Source organism: Nycticebus coucang, chromosome 3 (genome assembly GCF_027406575.1).
Source record: "Nycticebus coucang isolate mNycCou1 chromosome 3, mNycCou1.pri, whole genome shotgun sequence".
In the NCBI taxonomy this organism is placed as follows: Eukaryota; Metazoa; Chordata; class Mammalia; order Primates; family Lorisidae; genus Nycticebus; species Nycticebus coucang.
This window is the reverse complement of record NC_069782.1, coordinates 93426938-93447542: the sequence shown is the minus strand read 5'-3', so window position 1 is coordinate 93447542 and position 20605 is coordinate 93426938. Positions and strand designations below refer to the sequence as shown.

Here is a 20605-nt window from a genome sequence, read left to right as displayed (position 1 = left end):
TATAAACTGGCTTCCTTACAAATTTCATTTTGTGATAATCTGGTTTCTCTTCATATTATACAATCTTTCGCCTTTTACTAATTTAATTTTGTGAACCTAATTATTGTTACAGGGCAGTGATAGATAAGAAAAGAAGGCTAACTTAGATTGTAGAACAGCACTGTCCAGTAGAAATATAATGCAAGACACATACATTTTCTTTTTTTTTTTGTAGAGACAGAGTCTCACTGTACCGCCCTCGGGTAGAGTGCCGTGGCATCACACGGCTCACAGCAACCTCTAACTCTTGGGCTTACGCGATTCTCTTGCCTCAGCCTCCCGAGCAGCTGGGACTACAGGCACCCGCCACAACGCCCGGCTATTTTTTGGTTGCAGTTTGGCCGGGGCTGGGTTTGAACCCGCCACCCTCGGCATATGGGGCTGGCGCCCTAATCACTGAGCCACAGGCGCCGCCCCAAGACACATACATTTTCTAGTAGCCACATTAAAAAGTAAAAAGAGGTGGCGCCCGTTGCTCAGTGGGTAGGGTGCCGGCCACATACACCACCCTGGCAGGTTCCAACATGGCCTGCGCCAGCTAAAACAACAATGGCAACCCCAACAAAAAATAGCCGGGTGTTGTGGCAGGCACCTGTAGTCCCAGCTACTTGGGAGGCTGAGGCAAGAGGATTGATTAAGCCCAAGAGTTTGAGGTTGTTGTGAACTGCAGCGCCACGGCACTCTACCCAGAGGGACAGCTTGAGACTCTGTCTCAAAAAAAAAAAAGTAAAAAGAAACAGTTTCATCTTAATAATATATCTAATATAACATGGTATATCTAACATATCAATATAAAAATTAATAGATATTTCATATTTTTATACTAAATCTTAAAAATCCAGTATGTGTATACTCTTCGTGTCTTAATTTGTATGTTAATTTTTTTTTTTTTTCCTGTGACAAGGTCTCACTCTGTTGCCCCAGGCTGGAGTGCCATGGCATTAGCCTTGCTCACAGTAACCTCAAATTCCTGGGCCCAAGGGATTCCCTCCTGCTGCAGCCTTCCCAGTAACTGTGACCATGGGCACAAGGCCCAGCTACTTTTTTCTATTTTCAATAGAGAGGGGGTCTTGCTTTTGGTCGGACTGGTCTCAAGGGACCCTCCTGTCTTGTCCCCCTAACCTGTAGGATTACAGGTGTGAGCTTCTGTGCCAGACTGGATGTTAAATTTTCAACAGTTAAAAAAGTGAAATGTAGTCCAACCAAAACAATAAAATTGTGTTTAATGGGAAAATATTTTATATTGCTTTACTTTTAAAATTCAAACGAATTGAAATCAAATAAATTCAGTTTTTCTGTCTCATCAGCTACATTTTAGTATCACCTGGTGTTTGGTTGTGTTTATAATGTTAACTGATTTCAGACTTATAATTGATAAACATCCTATATGATAAGTAAATGAATGCCACAGCATGTTGTAGTCTAATGATAACAAATATTTTTGTATAGAGAATAAAGAAAGAATAAAGAAAAGCTATTTGTGTCATAAAGCATTTACTGATTTACTGCCTTCCCCCCCCCCCCCCCCCCCCCCCGCTTTTGGAATTAATTTAGCTGTCTTCCTTTAGTGGTTCGCGGTCAGTTTCTTAGCCCTTTAACCGCACAAACTTGTAAAGTTAGAGCCAGGAGTTAGGATGTCTTCCAGTTTTTCCCCTATAGCCTTAAATATTTGATTTATAGCCTGCATCCTTTTCAGGAAAGTGAAGTAAACGTGGCAAATAAGATAGTCTGAGTGGTGCTAGTTTGGCCCAAAGGTTGTAAAATTTTCCATGTAGCTGGGTTTCCAGGTACATGCGAAAATACCAGTGTCTGGGCCTCGCCTTTTTTGATTCCGATTCATAAAGTTTAGAGTTAATCCCTGATAGTTCCATATTAAATAAACCGCTTTAAGTGTTTCTTAAGTTCAAGAACGTTTGGGATCATCATATCCAGCAATTGACTCGCAAAGGCTGCGAACTGGCATTTACCACGTCATGTTGCTGTTGCCACGTGTTCGATTTTCCCCAGGCTGAGGCTTGCCAGGTTTTCTTTTTCTCCCCCTCCTGCAGATGGATTTTGCAGGCTGTTAAACCCCATCCTTGAAGATTTGCCCTGACAGCGTCCCATGTGCTGTTAAAGAGACCTGAGCTTGCAGAGGTATACCCTGGCCATGTGACTGCTAAACCAGTTGCCACAGGGGCGGCCATTTTTGAGGCGGGCACCCAACCCCACGTCCTGTGAGCCTCAGGGGGGCGGCGGGAGATGCTGTTACCGGGACTCAAGATGGCTACCACGCCCGCTAGCCAGCCGGCTAGCCCGCGGGCCGACGAACCTGCCCAAGACGCGCGGGCTGCTCGCCTTGGTCCACTGCGCCCGGGGAAGATCTCCAGCCGTCCGCCTGGGGGCGGAGTGCCCGCCCTCCCTCAGGCGGCGGCCAATCAGCGCTCGGAGCCGGCTCTCCCGGGGCGGCTCGCGCGCGGGGTGTGTGAGGACGCGCTCCCAGTTGCTGAGTGCCTGAGCCGCCGAGCAGTTGCCGTATTACCTGCAGCTGCAGGAGCGGACGCAGAGCATCGGACGCGGGCGCTGTGGCTTGGGGCAGGAAGGTGAAGGCATGTCGTCCGTCAGGTAACGAGAAGCCGGAGGCTTACACTGCTCCGCAGCTGGGCATTAGCTTCCTTACCGTCTCAGAGCTGTCGCCCCCTTCTCCTTCCTGGGTGGTCTGGAGCCTCCCTTTGCCATCGGTCCCCCTCGTGTTGGAGGTTCTTTCTGCACTTCTCATGTGGGCATTTCTGCTTTCCTCAGAAGTTTTTGGGTCTGTGGCACATGGCGGATCCCTATTAGTTGCTGCTTCGTTGAGGTGTCCCTCGCCCAGATTCCGGGGTGTGAGGCTTTCTTGTGTGTGTAATGTGGATTTCTCGTGCAAAATGCCAACACCCCTCCCCCCGCCCCCGGTGGTGACCCACGGCCCAAGGTAACGTGACGTGCACGATGTGTGTTCATGTCTGCATGTCAAGCCTTCTCACAGAACTTCATTGTTGGCCAGGAGCACAACTCCAAAGTTGACCCTTCTCTATTGCAGGTGTATTGACTCCAAGTTTTGAAACCGTGTGCCCCTGAAATGTTTGCTTATGGCTGGAATTAGTACCCTGGTTCCCGAAAGTACAATATTGTTTACCTCCTTTTAGCTGAGAGTTATAGGTGAAGTGATTTTTGAGATGTAAGGAAAGCAGTAACACTGGAGATTTTCCCCCAGTTGCTCCTTCCAGAGTTTTTGAAGGTTCCTGATTCTTCTTTTTTTTTTTTTTTGTTAATGGCAACAGGATAATGGGCTTGTCCGCTTTCTGCCAGTAGCTTGCACTGAATGTTTAACTTATGCTAATTTAACTATTTATAAAAGAGATATTGCCATATTTAGCTAATGTTCTGACCTGCCTCTTTTAAAGTAGACCTTGGACTATATTGTCCCAGAGAAAGCAAAGCCCTAGCACAAATACGAAGAGAAATAAAATAGATTAATTTTTGGTCTGTGAGCTTTCCAGGGCCCTAAGTCCTGGTGATTTAAGGCTTCTCAATAGTAATTTTGATTACACTGTATTTAAGAGATAGCTTTATTTTATTTATTTATTTATTTTTTGAAACATAGTCTCAAGCTGTCGCCCTGGGTAGAGTGCTATGGCTTCATAGCTCACAGCAAACTCAAACTCTTGGGCTTAAGTGATTCTCTTGCCTCAGCCTCCCAAGTAGCTGGGACTACAGGCGCCTGCCACAAAGCCTGGCTATTTTTTTTGCTGTTGTTGTTGCAGTTGTCATTGTTGTTTTAGCTGGCCCTGGCCGGATTTGAACCCGCCATCCTTGGTGTATGTGGCCTGCGTACCCACTGAGCTATGGGTGCTGCCGAGAGATAGCTTTAAAACTAAACTTCAGGTAAGATAAGGTTAAGATATAACTGTGCTGAACTTGGACACATTCCCTCTCTTAAACTGCATAATTCTGTATTAACAGACAAAGAGTACTCATCTCATTATGCAAAAGGAGAAATTCCAGTGGAGTTGAACTTATCCATAGAGGCCTCATGGATAAGTTTCACAGTAAATTATTTAAGGGGATGTAAATCTCTCTTAAGGCTCACAGTATTTTAGGATGAATTAGAATCATGCTGTTATACCAAGAGTTAATTCCTCTTCTCCCCACTCCGACTTATGTTCCTATCATTACAGAATGCTGTAGGTCAAATACATTCTATTTTAAGAATCAGTTCTTATGTGGATTTAATTTTAATTGACCATCATCTTCCTGGCTATTCCTTATTGCAGAAATAGCGAAATCCAAAAGCTGCTGCTGTTCAGCAAGTGACAGCAGGATGTGTCTTTTAATGTAGGAAGTGAATAGTTGTAGGGTGAATAGTTGTCACCCTGGGTAGAGTGCTGTGCCATCACAGCTCACAGCAACCTCCAACTCCTGGGCTCAAGCGATTCTCCTGCCTCCGCCTCCCAAGTAGCTGGGATTACAGGCGCCTGCCACAGTTGCCTGACTATTTTTTGGTTACAGTCATCATTGTTGTTTGGCTGGCCCGGGCTGGATTCTGGTGTATGTGGCTGGCGCTTTAGCTGCTTGAGCCACAGGCATCGAGCTGAATGGTTGTTTTTAAAAGACTGATTTAAAGGTTGACATCAGATTGATTTGACATTTTGAAAGGACAGATAAATGATAGTAAATTTATTTATGCTTGTTTCTTCAGATGTTAAGTCTACATTTTTGCATAGTCTTGACCTATACTGATGTGGCTTGAAAAAGCTCTTTTAGATGTTACCTAAGTAAGCTTGCTGCTATATTTTATACCCAAGGAAACTGAGACAAAGAAAAGTTGAGTTCTTTGAGCAAAATTAATTAGTGGCAAAGTTAAGAATTGAGTGCAGATTTCAGATCTAGTACTTAGCATGGTGCCTTTATAGAAACAGTATACTAAAATTTTCTGAAAAAGCGTTGTTTTTTTTTGTAAAATTATAAAATATGAAAGATAACCATTGTAACTCTTTTTGCTTTCTTCTGGTGCTGCAAAGAAAGTTAGGTTCAGAAGTGGGGAGGAGACCACTGAAGGTGAAGCAACTCTAGAACGAGTATGGTGACATTTTTGAATGAGTTGGTAGTTCTATAGATACCACCAGTTCCTCTTGTGTTGGAGGACTGCATTTAATGCAGTTATGTCATATCTTTAATTTTCACAGTTACGATGTTAGGTTTGTTCCCATTTTATGCTCAGTCTAATAGTAGGCCAAAAGATATTATTGACCCCCCTTTACTGGTGAGGAGAGTGATTGCAGGATATTCAAATCTGACTGCATATCCAATGTTCTTGTTTTTATACAACATTTAAAATAATTGTTGCTATTCTTTACAATGTGATCCTTTACAATGACTAAGAAAGAATATAGGATTGAAAATCAATGAGGACCAGTGGTCAGCATACTGGGGTTTATCTGAAGCCTTTTTATGAGTTACTGATCTGTTTCCCTTTTCTGCTATGGACGTTTAAGTCTGTATTGGTGATGCTCATTTATATCCTGCAGTGTTCTTAGATAAGTGTTAAAGTGCTTTTAAATTAGAAAGCATTTTATAAATGGGACATAGTCTTATTAAGCTCTCTAGAGAATGGTGCCATCTGAAAAGAAATGTTTAAATCTTAAAATTTTAGACACATAACAAGCTTACCTATCTAATTATCTCATTTGCTAGTTGAAGAAACTGAAGCCCCGAAATACTGTGACTTGTTCAGGGTCACATAAATAGTTGCAAATCTTGAACTAGAACCCAGATCTCCAGGTTATCTCATTCAGTGCCCTTTCCAGTGTAGCATTCTACCTTTTCTTTTCGTTCTTTTTTTTTAGACAGAATCTGTTACCCGGCTAACATGCCCTGGTGTCAGCCAACTCAGAGCAGCCTCAAATTCCTGTGTTCAAGCCATTTTTCTGCCTCAACCTTCCGACTAGCTGGGACTACAGGTGCCTGCCCAGCTAGTTTTTCTATTTCTATTTATTATTTTTGAAACAGAGTCTCACTTTGTCACCCTACGTAGAGTGCTGTAGCGTCATAGCTCACAGAAACCTCAAACTCTTGGGTTCAAGTGATCCTCTTGCATCAGCCTCCCAAGTAGCTGGGACTACAAGTGCCTGCCATAATGCCTGGCTACTTTTTAGAGACAGGGTCTTGCTCTTGCTCAGGCTGGTCTCGAACTCGTGAGCTCAAGCAATCCACTAGCCTTGGCCTCCCAGAGTGCTAGGATTACAGGCATTAGCCTTCTTGCCTCACCCACATTCTCTTAAGAATTTCTAAGTAGGGAAGAGGGAGGACAGCTGGCAGAATTTTACCTAATGTGCACAATGTGAGGGTGTCCAGCACATCCCCTGGGTGAAGGGCTACACTACAACTTGAAGTTTACCTTAGAATTGAAAACAATGTGACCTAAACATTTGTAACCACATATTAATTTGAAATAAAAAAAAAGAATTTCTAATGATTTTAAACGAAAGTTGTATTTTTTAAAATTTAATATCTTTGGATCTTTAACTTAAGATAATCTTTCATCATTTGTATTCTACTCTACTACATCATTACTGATGAAGACTCCAAATTTATAGCTTCCTAAACCAATTTTCCTTGGACAACAACTTTTATCCTTTGTTTTTGTATCAGCTTCCAACTGGTCTTCATTTGGTAAATAGCATATTTGGTAAACTGATGCTTTTGTCATTTTTAATTGGCCTAATAAGAAAGTTGAAGCCGGAGACACAGGATAATGTAGAATATCAGGGCTGAAAGAGGATCTTAGAGGGCATTTTACTGTTTTTCTTTTGGTATACTAGCCCTGGTGTCCAAAGTGAAATGGTATGTCCTACTTAGACAGTGGTAAAGCCTAAGATAGAATTTAGATCTTCTGACTTCTACTTCATGCATTTTTCACTAAGCCAACACTATTTCAAAATTCCCCTCTGAATATTGCCTTGTTTTCCTAACAATCAATGTCTAGTCTGGTTTTGGGCACTGCTTAGACCTTGGGTTTGTGCCAGGGAAGATTGGGGAAAGTAGTTGGGGAGACAGAGAGTTTTCTATAGAGATAAGGAGCCCTCTTCTTTGGCCTGCCCAGATAGGTCAGATGTGGTCTAAGACTATTCTGGGACTCTGGACATGACTGTGCTCTACATGATGATTCTGGAACCATTTCTGTGGGTTAGGCCTACATTGGAAAACTTATGTGGGTTGTGGGTGGGGTCCTGGAATATTTTTCTTCTAACACTCAAAGACTTTGAGTTATGTCCAATAGAATCTGCCAAGCCCCTTAGATAGAGAACATTCATATGCAGACTAAAATCTGGCTAAGATTAAAACTGTCTTTATTGAGTTATTTCCTTTAGATCCTTTAAATAGAGTTTTCAAACTCATTTTGACCTGTGTTTTTAAGTAAGAATTGTAATTCAAATTACTACACAAACTGTTTTATGATATGTGATTTCTTAGGCAAATAAGGTTTTAAAATAAAATGAAATGGTTTCATTTATGAAATATTTTGAAGAACTAAAACAGTAATCTTTCTCTTATGTGCAATGTTGTCAGCTGTTAATGCTCATATTTATAAATAGGTCATCTTTGTTTGGAAATGCATACAAGGTTTTCTAAGTCCCAATCTTTCCAGCCACAGTATTGCTACATTAAGCAGAACACTTAAAGATAAAACCTGAACCAAAATGATGACCATTTGAATGTTAACCCTTTCCTGCAATATTGGTTAATAGTCATGTCTCTTTATCTCTTCATACTTGCTTTGCTTTAAGTTATTAAAAAAAAAAAACCTTTAAAATTATTTTAAAAGTACTGTAATAAAACACAAGCATGGCCAGCCACAGTGGCTCATGCCAGTAATGAGAAAGTGCCTGAGGAGTACTATAGGAGCCTGTGGTGGGCCGATCCCTTGAGCTCAGTTCAGGAACAATTAGAGCAAGAGCAAGACCCCTGTCTCTTAAAAAAAAAAAAAAAAGCAAAGAAAAAAAATTATCCAGGCCTTATGGCAGGTACCTGTAGTTCCAGGTAGTTGGGAGGCTGAGGCAGGAGGATCGCTTGAGCCCAGGAGTTTGAGGTTGCTATGAGCTGGGCTGACACCAGGGCACTCTAGCCTGAGTAACAGAGTAAGACACTGTCTCAAAAAAAACACATGTAAGTGTAGATTTTAATTTTTAACTCCTCTCCCTACTTTTCCCTGGTACAAATCCAAGCTGTAATTTTTTAAATAGCTTGTGAATAGGATGACCATATGTCCCAGTTTGCCTTGGAGAATCCTGTAATGCTGACAAAAAGGGTCAGACAAAAGTGTCCCACTTGGATAATAAATTATCTGTTTTTAAATTTATTTTTTTTCTTTTGGATACTATAAAGGCTGAATTGAAATAATAAATTATTGTGCACATTATAATCATTTTATTGTGGTGGGTTTTGATTGTTGCAAGTTATTTGATATAGGACCATAAGATAGTGAAATATTAGCCTGTTTTGACTAGATTTTGATACTTTTAATTAGCTAGGCATTTTTATCGTGGTAAGAGAGAGTTCTGAACATCTAAACATAGTAATATACTGAGCAAGAAAGCTCACAATTTGAAGTTAGGAATTGTTTATTTGTTGTCTTGACTTTTGGCCAGTTTTAACCTTGCTGAACTTCGTGCTTCCTTATCTGTTAAACAGTTCATAGCAATAGCTATACTACATAGTTATTTCAAGGATTTCAAAGAGATAACAAATCAAAAAATGCATTTTAACAAAACCCTGAATATCAGTTAGTCACTATATCACACATGTGTTCATGAAAATTGAATTTAAAATGAATAATTTTACCTATATTAGGGGAACTTGCTGTTTTAATGAAGTATTGACAACTTTTAGAAATGTTTCGGAGTAAAGGGAAGGAGGGAAATTGTAGTAGTTGGAAATGCATGCTGGGTTGAGGCTTTTGCTGGGAGAGGTTGACATTTTTAACATATCTGTGTGCTGAAAAGAATGATCCAATAGAAAGCAAAAAAAAAATAGACGATGCTTGACAGAGGCCTGTGTCTGGGATCTAGAATGGAAGGATAGGCCTTATGTAGCCAAGGGACACAAATAGCTCCCTAGTCTGTTCACTTTTTTAAAAAAATGTGGACAATATAATTTACATATAGTAAAATCATGGTTCCTAAACTCACTGAATTTTGACAGTCTGTGTATTTGTGTAAAGGACATGCAGTTTGAGATAGCAATCCTCTTTATCTTCCCGGTATGCTTCTTTTCAGTTAATCTCATTTGCTTCCCCACCCAGACAATCACTTTCTGACTTCTATTATAATAGATCTAGTTTCACCTATTCTAGAACTTCATATAAAATGGAATCATATAGTAAGGACTATTTATGTCTGATTACTTTCGTATTTTGTTTGTTTAATAATTACATATTATTAAAAAAAATAAAAAAATAATTACGTATTATTTACTTTTGGTTTATTATGTTCAACTTAATAATTTTGAGAGTCACCCATTTTGTAGTAGTTTGCCTATTTTATTTTATTTTTTGAGACAGAGTCTCACTATGTTGTCCTCAGTAGAGTGCTATGGGGTCACAGCTCACAGCAACCTCAAACTCTTGGGCTTAAGCAATTCTCTTGCCTCATCCTCCCAAGTAGCTAGGACTATAGGCACCTGCCACAATGCCCAGCAATTTTTCTTTTTTTTTTTTTTTTGTAGAGACAGAGTCTCACTTTATGGCCTTTGGTAGAGTGCCGTGGCCTCACACAGCTCACAGCAACCTCCAACTCCTGGGCTTAAGCAATTCTCTTGCCTCAACCTCCCAAGTAGCTGGGACTACAATTTTTCTTTTTTTTTTGCAGTTGTCATTGTTGTTTAGCTGACCCGGTTTGAACCCACTAGCCTGGGTGTATGTGGCCGGCGCCCTAATAACTGAGCTGCAGGCACTGCCTAGATTGCCCCTTTTATTGCCAAATAATATTCCATTGTATGTATATATCAATAAGTCTCCTGTTGATGGACTTTGGGTTGTTCCTAGTTTTTGGTAACTATGACTAAAGCTTCTATGAACATTCTTTTATTTGTCTTTATGTGGATGTGGGTAAATACCTACTAGTGAAATTGCTATGTGCTTGGGTAGATTTATGTTTAACTTCAGAAACCACTAAACTTTTTCAAAATGGAAAACTTAGCACATGTTATGTTCCTACCAGCAGTTTTATGAGAGTTTAATGTTCTACATTCTTAAAATGTTTGGCATTTTAAATTTTACTTTAGGCATTTTGGGGGGATATATAGTTGTATTTCGTGGTTGTTTGCCTTTCTTTGATGGCTAATGATGATGTGATTATTGGTCATTTGCTTTTATATTTTCTTTTTTTTTTTTTTTGTAGAGACAGAGTCTCACTTTATGGCCCTCGGTAGAGTGCCATGGCATCACACCGCTCTCAGCAACCTCCAACTCCTGGGCTTAAGCGATTCTCTTGCCTCAGCGTCCAGAGTAGCTGGGACTACAGGCGCCTGCCACAACGCCCAGCTGTTTTTTGGTTGCAGTTCAGCCGGGGCCGGGTTTGAACCCGCCACCCTCGGTATATGGGGCCGGCGCCTTACCGACTGTGCCACAGGCGCCGCCCTGCTTTTATATTTTCTTAACGCCCTTTTTTTTTTTTTTTTTTTTTTTTTTTTTTTTATAGAGACAGAGTCTCACTATCACCCTGGGTAGAGTGCCATGGCATTACAGCTCACAGCAACCTCCAGCTCTTGGGTTTAGGCATTTCTCTTGCCTCAGCCTCCTGAGTAGCTGGGACTACAGGCGCCTGCCACAACACCTGGCTATATATGTATATATTTTTAAATTTTTATTTTTACATATACTTGTGGTAATTAGGTTTCCATTTTTTTTGCCTTCACAAAATTAAAAAGACTTAAAATTTAATAACAATAACAATGTTTAAGATAAGGACTAGAACAAAAACCTCGTAAAGAATGAACGAACATAAATACGTTTAGAAAAAGAATCAGACAATTGCTACATCAAAATATTAAGCAATAATAATGCAAAGAAAGTAACATTCACATTGTCAAATAAGAGGATGTCTATTATAGAATGCTTTGACTCTGAGATTCAGGAAGGAGTCATCAGTTAACTTATTATTTTTTTGAAGTATCAAAAAATAGACAACTAATATTTATAACTAAAAGTAAAAGATAATTTCAAAAGACAGGGTGGCGCCTGTGGCTCAAAGGAGTAGGGCGCCAGCCCCATATGCCGGAGGTGGCGGGTTCAAGCCCAGCCCTGGCCAAAAACTGCAAAAAAACCCCAAACAAACAAAAAAACAAAAAACCAGATCACGCTAAATCTTATAGACAAAAGGAAAAGAAGAAATACTTCAAAATCATTCAACTTGATCTGGGTACACCTGATATTAAAATTGGAGAAAATATATTATTATAAAGGAGAAATTACAAACATATGTCACTTATAAATGAGGATACAATATCCTAAACAACATTTTAACAAGTTGAGTTAAAAAATTAATGTTTAAGTAATATACTTTGGTCAAAATTAAAACCAATTTATGTGAAAATTAGTCACTATTTTCTTTTCTTTTCTTGTTCTTTTTTTTTCTTCTTTTCCTTTCTCTCAGCCCTTCCCTCCTTCTCTGTCTGCTCTCCCCTTCTCCCATTGCCCCACTGTGTCATTAATTGTCTTCATATCAAAATTGAGTACATAAGATTCATACTTCTCCATTCCTGTGATGTTTCACTAAGAATAATGTGTTCCACCTCCATCCAGGTTAGTACAAATGCTGCAAAATCTCCATTTTTCTTTATGGCTGAATATATTCCATGGTATACATATACCACAGCTTACTGATCCATTCCTGGGTTGAAGGACATTTAGGTTGTTTCCACATTTTGGCAATTGTAAATTGGGCTGTGACAAATAGCCTAGTACAAGTGTCTTTATAATAAAAGTTTTTTTTTTATTCTGGATAGATGCCCAGTAATGGGATTGCAGGATCAAACGGGAGGTCTAGGTTGAGTGCTTTGAGGAACTGCTTTATGTCCCCCTTTCCGTTTCTGATATTGATATTCTTTTTAATTTTGGATCAGTTTTGCTGGGGGTATAGTAATTATATTAATGTTTTTAAAAACCCACATTTTGGTTTTGTCCAATGCCTGTTTTGGTAATATGTTTTCCGTTTCATTATTTCTACTCTCTCTTTTTTTTTTTTTTTGTTGTTCAAATGATTTTAATAATTGGAATGCACAATTTTTTTTTTTTTTTATTGTTGGGGATTCATTGAGGGTACAATAAGCCAGGTTATACTGATTGCAATTGTTAGGTAAAGTCCCTCTTGCAATCATGTCTTGCCCCCATAAAGTGTGACACATATTTCTACTCTCTTTATTTCCTTATTCTATTCTTTTGGATTTAATTTGCTCTCCTTTTTTGAGCTTTTTTGAGTCAGAAGTTTAGATTATTGATTTTAAACCTGTCTTGTTTTTCAATGTGCGTTTCCTATATAAAATATTCCCCTCTACTTCTTTAGCTGCATTATACAAATTTGATATGTGGTATTTACTTAATTTTCTTTTTTTTTTTTTTTTTTGTAGAGACAGAGTCTCACTGTACCGCCCTCGGGTAGAGTGCCGTGGCGTTACACGGCTCACAGCAACCTCTAACTCTTGGGCTTACGCGATTCTCTTGCCTCAGCCTCCCGAGTAGCTGGGACTACAGGCGCCCGCCACAACGCCCGGCTATTTTTTTGTTGCAGTTTGGCCGGGGCTGGGTTTGAACCCGCCACCTTCGGCATATGGGGCCAGCGCCCTACTCACTGAGCCACAGGCACCGCCCTTAATTTTCTATTTCCATTGTAATTTCTCTGGTCCACAGGTCATTTAGAAGTTTATTGTTTAATTTCTTAATATTTGAGCTTTTAAAAAATTATTTTCAATTTAACTCCATGGTGTTCAGAAAATGTACTTTTTTTACTTTTGAGACAGAGTCTCAAGCTGTCACCCTGGGTAGAGTGCTGTGGCGTCACGGTTCACAGCAACCTCAGATTCTCGGGCTCAAGCAATTCTCTTGCCTCAGCCTCCCAAGTAACTGGGACTACAGGTGCCTGCCACAACGTCTGGGCTATTTTTTTGTTGCAGTTGTCATTATTGTTTTAGCTGGCTTGGGCCTCGTTCGAGCCCACCAGCCTCTGTGTATGTGTGACCTGTGCCCTTCCTGCTGAGCTATGGGTGCTGCCCTGAAAATATACTTTTTTTTTTTGTAGAGACAGAGTCTCACTTTATGGCCCCTCCGTAGTGTGCCTTGGCCTCACAAGGCTCACAGCAACCTCCAACTCCTGGGCTTAAGCCATTCTCTTGCCTCAGCCTCCCAAGTAGCTGGGACTATAGGCGCCCACCACAACGCCCGGCTATTTTTTTGTTGCAGTTTGGCCGGGGCCGGGTTTGAACCTGCCACCCTCGGTATATGGGGCCGGTGCCTTACCAACTGAGCCATAGGCGCCGCCCGAAAATATACTTTTTTTTTTTTTTGAGACAGTGTCTCACTCTTGTTCCTCAGGCGAGAGTTCCCTGGCATCAGTCTAGCTCACTGCAACCTCAAACTCGTGGGTTCAAGTGATCTTTCTGTCCCAGTCTCCTGAGTAGCTGGGACTACAGGCATCCGCCAAAGCACGCCAGTCTAATTTTTTCTATTTTTAGTAGAGATGGGATTTCGTTCTTGCTCAAGCTGATCTCAAACTCCTGAGCTCGAGGTGCTCTCACCTCAGCCTTCCAGAGGGCTAGGATCACAAGCATGAGCCACTATGCCCTGCTCAGAGAATGTATTTTTTTACGTACTGTAAACAGATATATCTGTATTATAATCACGTATATTAGAGGATATATTGTTTATGACTTCAGTCCTTTTATATCTATCTGTTGTGATTAGTTTTATGGCCTAGCCTAGGGTCTGTTTTGATAAATGTTGGTTACATGTGCTTTAGAAGTCTTTACTTCCACTCAGTAATATTTTGAGGTTCTCAGTGTGGATACTTTGTATTTCTTTAGTTAAATACAGCATATACTGCAGTGTTGAGTTTAGTGCTCTTTAAATTATCAATAGGTTAAATTGTTTGTTTTATTAGTTACTTATTACATTGAGATGTAATTCACTTACCGTAAAGTCCACTGTGTTTGGTGTATTTACAAGGTTGTACAACCATCACCACTGTCTGTTCCAGGGCATATTCATCACCCCCAAATTAAACTTCATAGTAGTTAGAGGTTACTCACTGTCTCTCCCAAACCTCCAACCTCTGGCAACCACTACTCTACTTTGTTTATAAATTTGCCTATTCTGGACATTGCATAAGTGGAACCATACAATTTTTGGCTTTTGTGGCTGGCTTTTTGTTTATTTTTTTTTTACTGAGTGTAATGGTTTCAAAGCCCATCCATGTTGTAGCATGTATTGGTATTATTATTGTTTTATTTATTTATTTATTTATTTAGAGACAGAGCCTCAAGCTGTCGCCTTGGGTAGAGTGCTGTGGCATCACAGTTCACAGCAACCTCCAACTCCTGGGCTCAACCAATTTTCCTGCCTCTGCCTCCCAAGTAGCTGGGATTACAGGCGCCCGCCACAATGCCTGGCTATTTTTTGGTTGCAGCTGTCATTGTTTGGTGGGCCTGGGCTGGATTCTAACCTGCCAACTCAGGTGTATGTGGCTGGCTCCTTAGCCGCTTGAGCCACAGGCGCCAAGCCATTGGTATATTTTTTAAGGGCTGAATAATGATATTTCATTATATAGATACACCACATTTTGTTATAATTGCTATTTGGGTTATTTTCTCTTTTATTTATTTTTATTTTTAAAGTTTTTGTTTTGTTTTGTTTTTGAGACAGTCTCACTGTGTTGCCCTAGGTAGAGTGCTATGGCATCACAGCTCACAGCAACCTCAGACTCTTGGGCTTAAGCGATTCTCTTGCTTCAGCCTTCCAAGTAGATGGGAGTACAGGCCCAGCACAACGCCTGGCTATTTTTTTGTTGCAGTTGGCATTGTTGTTTAGCAGACCCAGGTTGGGTTTGAACCCGCCTGCTTGGTGTATGTGGCCGGTGCCCTAACCACTGCACTGAGCTACGCATGCTGAACCTATTTGGATTATTTTCACTTTTGGCTATTCTGAGTAATGGTGTTATAAACATTTATGTGCAAGTTTTTGTATTGTCTTATGTTTTCATTTCTCCTAGGAGTGCAATTGCTGGGTCATATGGTAATTTTCTGTTTACTCAATTTTTGAGGAACTGCCAAACTGTTTTCCAAAGTGGCCAAATCATGTTACATTCCCAACAGCAATGTATGAAGATTCCAATTTCTTGACATTCTTGTTGATACTTGTTATTGTTTCCCAGTGTTTGCTGAGGGGCTCTGAGGTGTGCTTGTTGGGACACACCTTCAGCACCGTTACCAGGCTCTGCGGTAGCTTTCAGTTCCTGCGTGTGCAGAGCTTCCTGTTCAGTCAGAGGTGATTGCCTAGGACCTTCTCAGATCCTTCTGAGCATGCTCACAGCCTTGAACACCTGCCTGTGGCTTTCTAGAATTGTAGGAATTTGTGGACTTTTCAGAACTCTGTGGACATCCGATTCTTCTGTTTTTCCTTTTGTGTTTTTTGGTTAGCTGAGTTAGCTTATTTTGTGCCCTGATGCTTTAGGTAGCTGGAATGTTAAACAACTGTAGCTGATTGTTTTTGACAAATAAATACCCTTGGGGAAAAGGCTGCTAGCTCTCTGCAAGCACTGAATCAGGTCAAATAAGGGGAGTCCGGGGGAGTGCAGTTTTTCAGGGAACTTCCAGTCATCTTAAATAATAGCAGTTCTCTGAAAATTGGTCTTTGAAAGAGTTCCAACCTTGTTCTGACCCCTCCAGTCGCTGCAAGGCTCCTGGATTACACTGTATTTGAGGGCTATTGCTTTTCAAGGCTATCATGGAATTGGAGAGGGAGCATGGGATTAGGAAAGGAAGGTAAAATGCCACCTAACTGTTCTTACTGAGATTCAGCTCTTTTGAATAAATCCTTCTCTGATTGTTGCAAGTCTTTGGTTAATTATCAGAGTTCTGAAAAAGCTGATTTTGAAATTTTTTGCCAGTGTTCTTGTTACTTTTACCGAAGAGGATTTTTGGAGGTTCTTCACCGTTCCCAACAATGTTACCCTAATTGTTTCTTAAACATTTTTTATATCTATTTCTGTATTCTTTCCTCCTTTTCTTTTGAAATACTTTAAGACTCACAAAAGTTGCAGATAGTAGAGTTCCGTCTTACAAGGGTACATGTGAAACTTAGTAAATGTAGAATGTGAATGTCTTTACACAATAACTAAGAAAATGCCAGGAAGGCTATGTTAACCAGTGAGATGAAAATATGTCAAATGAGCTATAAAACCAGTGTATGGTGCCCATGATTGCATTAATATACACAGCTATGATTTAAGAAAAAAAAAAACTTAAAAAAAATAGTAGAGTTGCAGTGTACTAGTCGCTAAACTTCCCCTAGTGATATATCTTTCATGACCATAGTATATTACCAAAATTAGAAAATTGATGTTGGTAAAATGCCATTAAGTTGACTATGGACCTTGTTAGAATTTCACCAGTTTCTTAATATACTCTTTTTTTTATTGAGGAGGTGTTGGTGTATAGTTTTATAAAATTTATCATGTCTGAATTCATGTAACTATTGCCACAGTCAGGGTATCAAATCATTTTATGACTGCAAAGAAATTCCTTCTTGTTATCTCTTTATGGTCCTGCCTTCCCTAAACCCCAGCCTCTGGCAACTACTGGTCTATTCTCTATCACTGTAATTTTGTGATTTTGAGAGTTACGTAAGTGTAGTAACCCAGAGATAGAGCTTTTTAACTTGGCACAGTGCTTTCGATCGCCATCCAAGTTGTATGTATCATAGTTAATTCCTTTGTATTGCTTAGTAGTACACTTTATGGTTATATCATAGTTTACCTATTCATCTGTGAAGGGCGTTAGGTTTGTTTCTTGTCTTTTAATATTATAAATAAATCTGTTATGAACATTTTTGTCAAGGCTTCTGCATGAAGTTAAGATTTTATTTCTCTGGATTAAATAACCAGTGTTGTGGTTCCTTCCTTATTTTCGTGTCAGCCCATTTTACCAATTACTGATAAAAAAGGACTGTTAAAATTGACTAAGCTTGTGCATTTATCTATTTCCTTTGATTATTGTACCGTATTCATTATTAACTTATTACAACCTATTTTGAATTTGTGTTATATAACTTCATTTTCCATCTATAAGAACTTTTAAAATCTAACTTTACTCTAGAATCAACCATGATCCATTATGAGAGGCTGAGAGCAGCAGCCGTATGTTCACAGGTCAGAACCTCAGATCACAAAATCACTCAATAAACATGACGGATAAATATCTAAAATACTCATTGTGAAGGCTACACAGTCATTTAGAGTTTGTCAAGGGTAGGACTCATGCATGGGCTTTTCCAGGACTTGCCACGTGCTCTCTAATAATTTTGACTCATTTGTTTGTTTATTTATTTTTTAGAAACAGGGTCCTACTTTGTTGCCCAGGCTGGAGTGTAGCAGTGCAATTATAACTCACTGCAGCTTTAAACTCGGGGGCTCACGTGATCCTTCAGCCTCTGCCTCCTGAGTAACTAGCACTGTAGGTCTGTACCACCATGCCATAGGGGGGTACCTTACTAGCTAGAGAGGGTTAATTATCTGTCATGTTTATTGAGTGTAGGACTTTGTTGTCATGGGCCTTTTGAAAAAAAAAAAGATTTTGAAATTAATTACCTTCAATCATTAACTGTTGAATATTATGAAAAAGTCATGTGATTTGGTTTCTTCTGTTATGTTTTGTTTCATCCGATGTAAATATCATCTTCAGAGAAAAAAATTGAAACAAAAATAAAAGTCTTTTTTTTTTTTCTAAATGGCTTTACTAGTCTAAAATGTCCTGTGTGTAATAGGCAAATCAGAGGTTTAATAAGCCTTTGTTAGGTTTATTTTCAGGATGAAATAAAGATACCTATTTTTTATTTGCCTGCATTTTACATGTCAACTTACTTCCAGGAGTATTTCTAACTTGTGTTTGTATTTTTTCAGTGAAAATATCCTTTTTGGACTGGGAAATCCTCTGCTTGACATCTCTGCTGTAGTGGACAAAGATTTTCTTGATAAGTAAGTATTAAACTCTTCGTAAATACTAAGTGAAACTTCGAAGAAAACTGAAGAAGACTTTTGAAGTGAATTTGCCATAAAACACCCTCAAATGAAGGAAAACTCCGGAAATTTAAATCTGGTAATAGTAAATGCATTACCATTATTTCATAACTGACCATAATTTTCCTTGGAAAATTTACATATGTTTATTCATTCTGATTGCTATTTTCACTTCAAATTTATTGTTTATTATTTGGAAGGAGGAAGTAACTGATTTACCTAATGATTTAATTCCCATAATTTTAAATTATTATTTTTTTTTTTTGCAGTTTTTTGGGCTGGGGCTGGCGCCCTACTCCTTGAGCCACAGGCGCCGCCCCACAATTTTAAATTATTATCAGTGAACTAAATCTGTAATTGTACTGTAACATATAAATGGGAGAAGAAAGAAAATTAAAGAAGATGAGAATGTGCAGAGTATAATTTCAAGGCCACAAATCTGCACTATTTATCTCTTTCTCTCTCTTTTTTTATTTTCTTTTGCAACATAGTCTCACTCTGTCACCCTGGGTAGAGTGCCATGGTGTCATCATAGCTCACAGCAACCTCAGTCTCTTGGGCTCAAGATAACCTCTTGCCTTAGTCTCCTGAGTAGATAAAGGCTCCCACCAAGATGCCTGGCTAGTTTTTCTATTTTTAGTTTAGTTCTATTCCTTGATTTTCTATACTTGGTTGCTCAGGCTGGTCTTAAACTACTGAGCTCAAGAAATCCCCCCATCTTGGCTTCCCAAAGTGCTAGGATTACAGGTGTGAGTCACCGTGCCATTGTTTCTCTCTTAATAGTCACTTACAGCGTTTTTAACTTAGGTGGGAAATCTGTTTGTGTCCTCATATAAGGGGAGGACTACTGTACGTGGAAAGATTAAGTGGAAAAAGGATTAATGATGAGAAAACAGGATATCCCTCCCCTCACATATCCCAAATTCTGTGCCCAGGAAAAACCAGATTTTATAAAAATGGGGTAAAATTCATATGACATAAAATTAATCATTTTAACCATTTTTAAGTATACAATAGAGTGATCCTCAGTACATTCACTGTGTTGTACAACTGTCACCACTATTTGATGTCGGATATTTTTGTCACCCCAAAATGAAACCCCGTAATCATTAAGCAGTCGCCACTATTCCTTCCTCTGGCCCAAATTTAAGGGAACCACCAGTATACTTTCTTTATGGATTTGCTTATTCTGGACATTTTATGTAAATGAATCATATAATAATATGTACCTTTTGTGTCTATTTAGTGTAGTGCTTTCAGGTTCATTTGTGTTGTGGTTTTTATCACTGCTTCATCCCATTTTATGGTGGAATAATTTTAATTTTGTTTATCCATTTATTGATTGATGGGCACTTTTTATTTTTATTCTGAACCACACTGCTTATGAACATTTGCGCACAAGCTGTTGTGTGGAAATATGTTTTCATTTCTCTTCCGTATACCCACAGGAGTACAACTGCTGGGTCATATGATAATGTTGTGTGTTATCTTTTTGAGGAACCAACAAACTGTTTTCTACAGCAGCTGTACCATTCTGCATTCCTACCAGTAATGTATAAGGTTTCCAATTTCTCCACATCCTTGCCAAAACATGTTATTTTCTTTTTTTGTAAGTTATAGCTAAATGTGTGGGTATGAAATGTTATCTCTTTGTGGTTTTTGTGCTTTTCTAATGACAGATGATATTAATATCTTTCCATTTGCTTATTGGCCATTTGTATATCTTAAAGAAAAATGTCTATTGAAAATTTGTGGAAACTTGATTATTAATCTGTTAATGCTTATATCACAGTTCTTTTTTATCCTATAGATACTACCCTTTTTTGGTATCTTCATTATCATTTAAACAGAGTCTTAGAAGGGGGAGTAGACAGTATTTCTGCCATGTTTAAGGGGAAGTCCAAGGGGTGTATGTGTATATAGTTCACTATTATATGTATTATAGTAGGCAGTATGTAAACACAGACACAGAATTTTTGAGGTAGTTTGGAATCTAGAAATAATTTAATACCTTTTAGTCATTTTACAACAGAGGAAACAGGCTGGGATGGGTACAGTGGCTCCTGCCTATAACCTTAGCAACGTGGGAGGCTAAGGTGCGAGGATTACTTGAGGCCAGGAATTCGAGGCTATGATGTGCTATAATTGCATCATTATGATCATTATTTCATAACTGATCACAATTCTGGTCCATCAAGTAAGATCCTGTCTCTGAAAAACCCAAAATACATAAAACTGAATAAATAAAAGAAACAGGCTTAGAGAAG

The 20605-nt window shown here is 39.2% G+C and overlaps 1 protein-coding gene across 2 annotated transcripts in view; it reads left to right on the top strand.

Moving 5' to 3' along the window:
• Positions 1-20605, top strand: part of ADK (adenosine kinase) — a 599854-nt gene that overhangs the window by 29155 nt on the left and 550094 nt on the right. The window contains exons 1-2 of one of the 2 annotated variants that reach the window (XM_053586053.1): positions 2384-2643; positions 18222-18296. In XM_053586053.1, coding sequence (XP_053442028.1) covers positions 2630-2643; positions 18222-18296 — 89 coding nt within the window. In that variant the 5' untranslated portion in view covers positions 2384-2629. Of the gene's footprint in view, positions 1-2383; positions 2644-18221; positions 18297-20605 lie in introns of those variants that run through there. The other variant, XM_053586052.1, reaches the window with a different exon arrangement.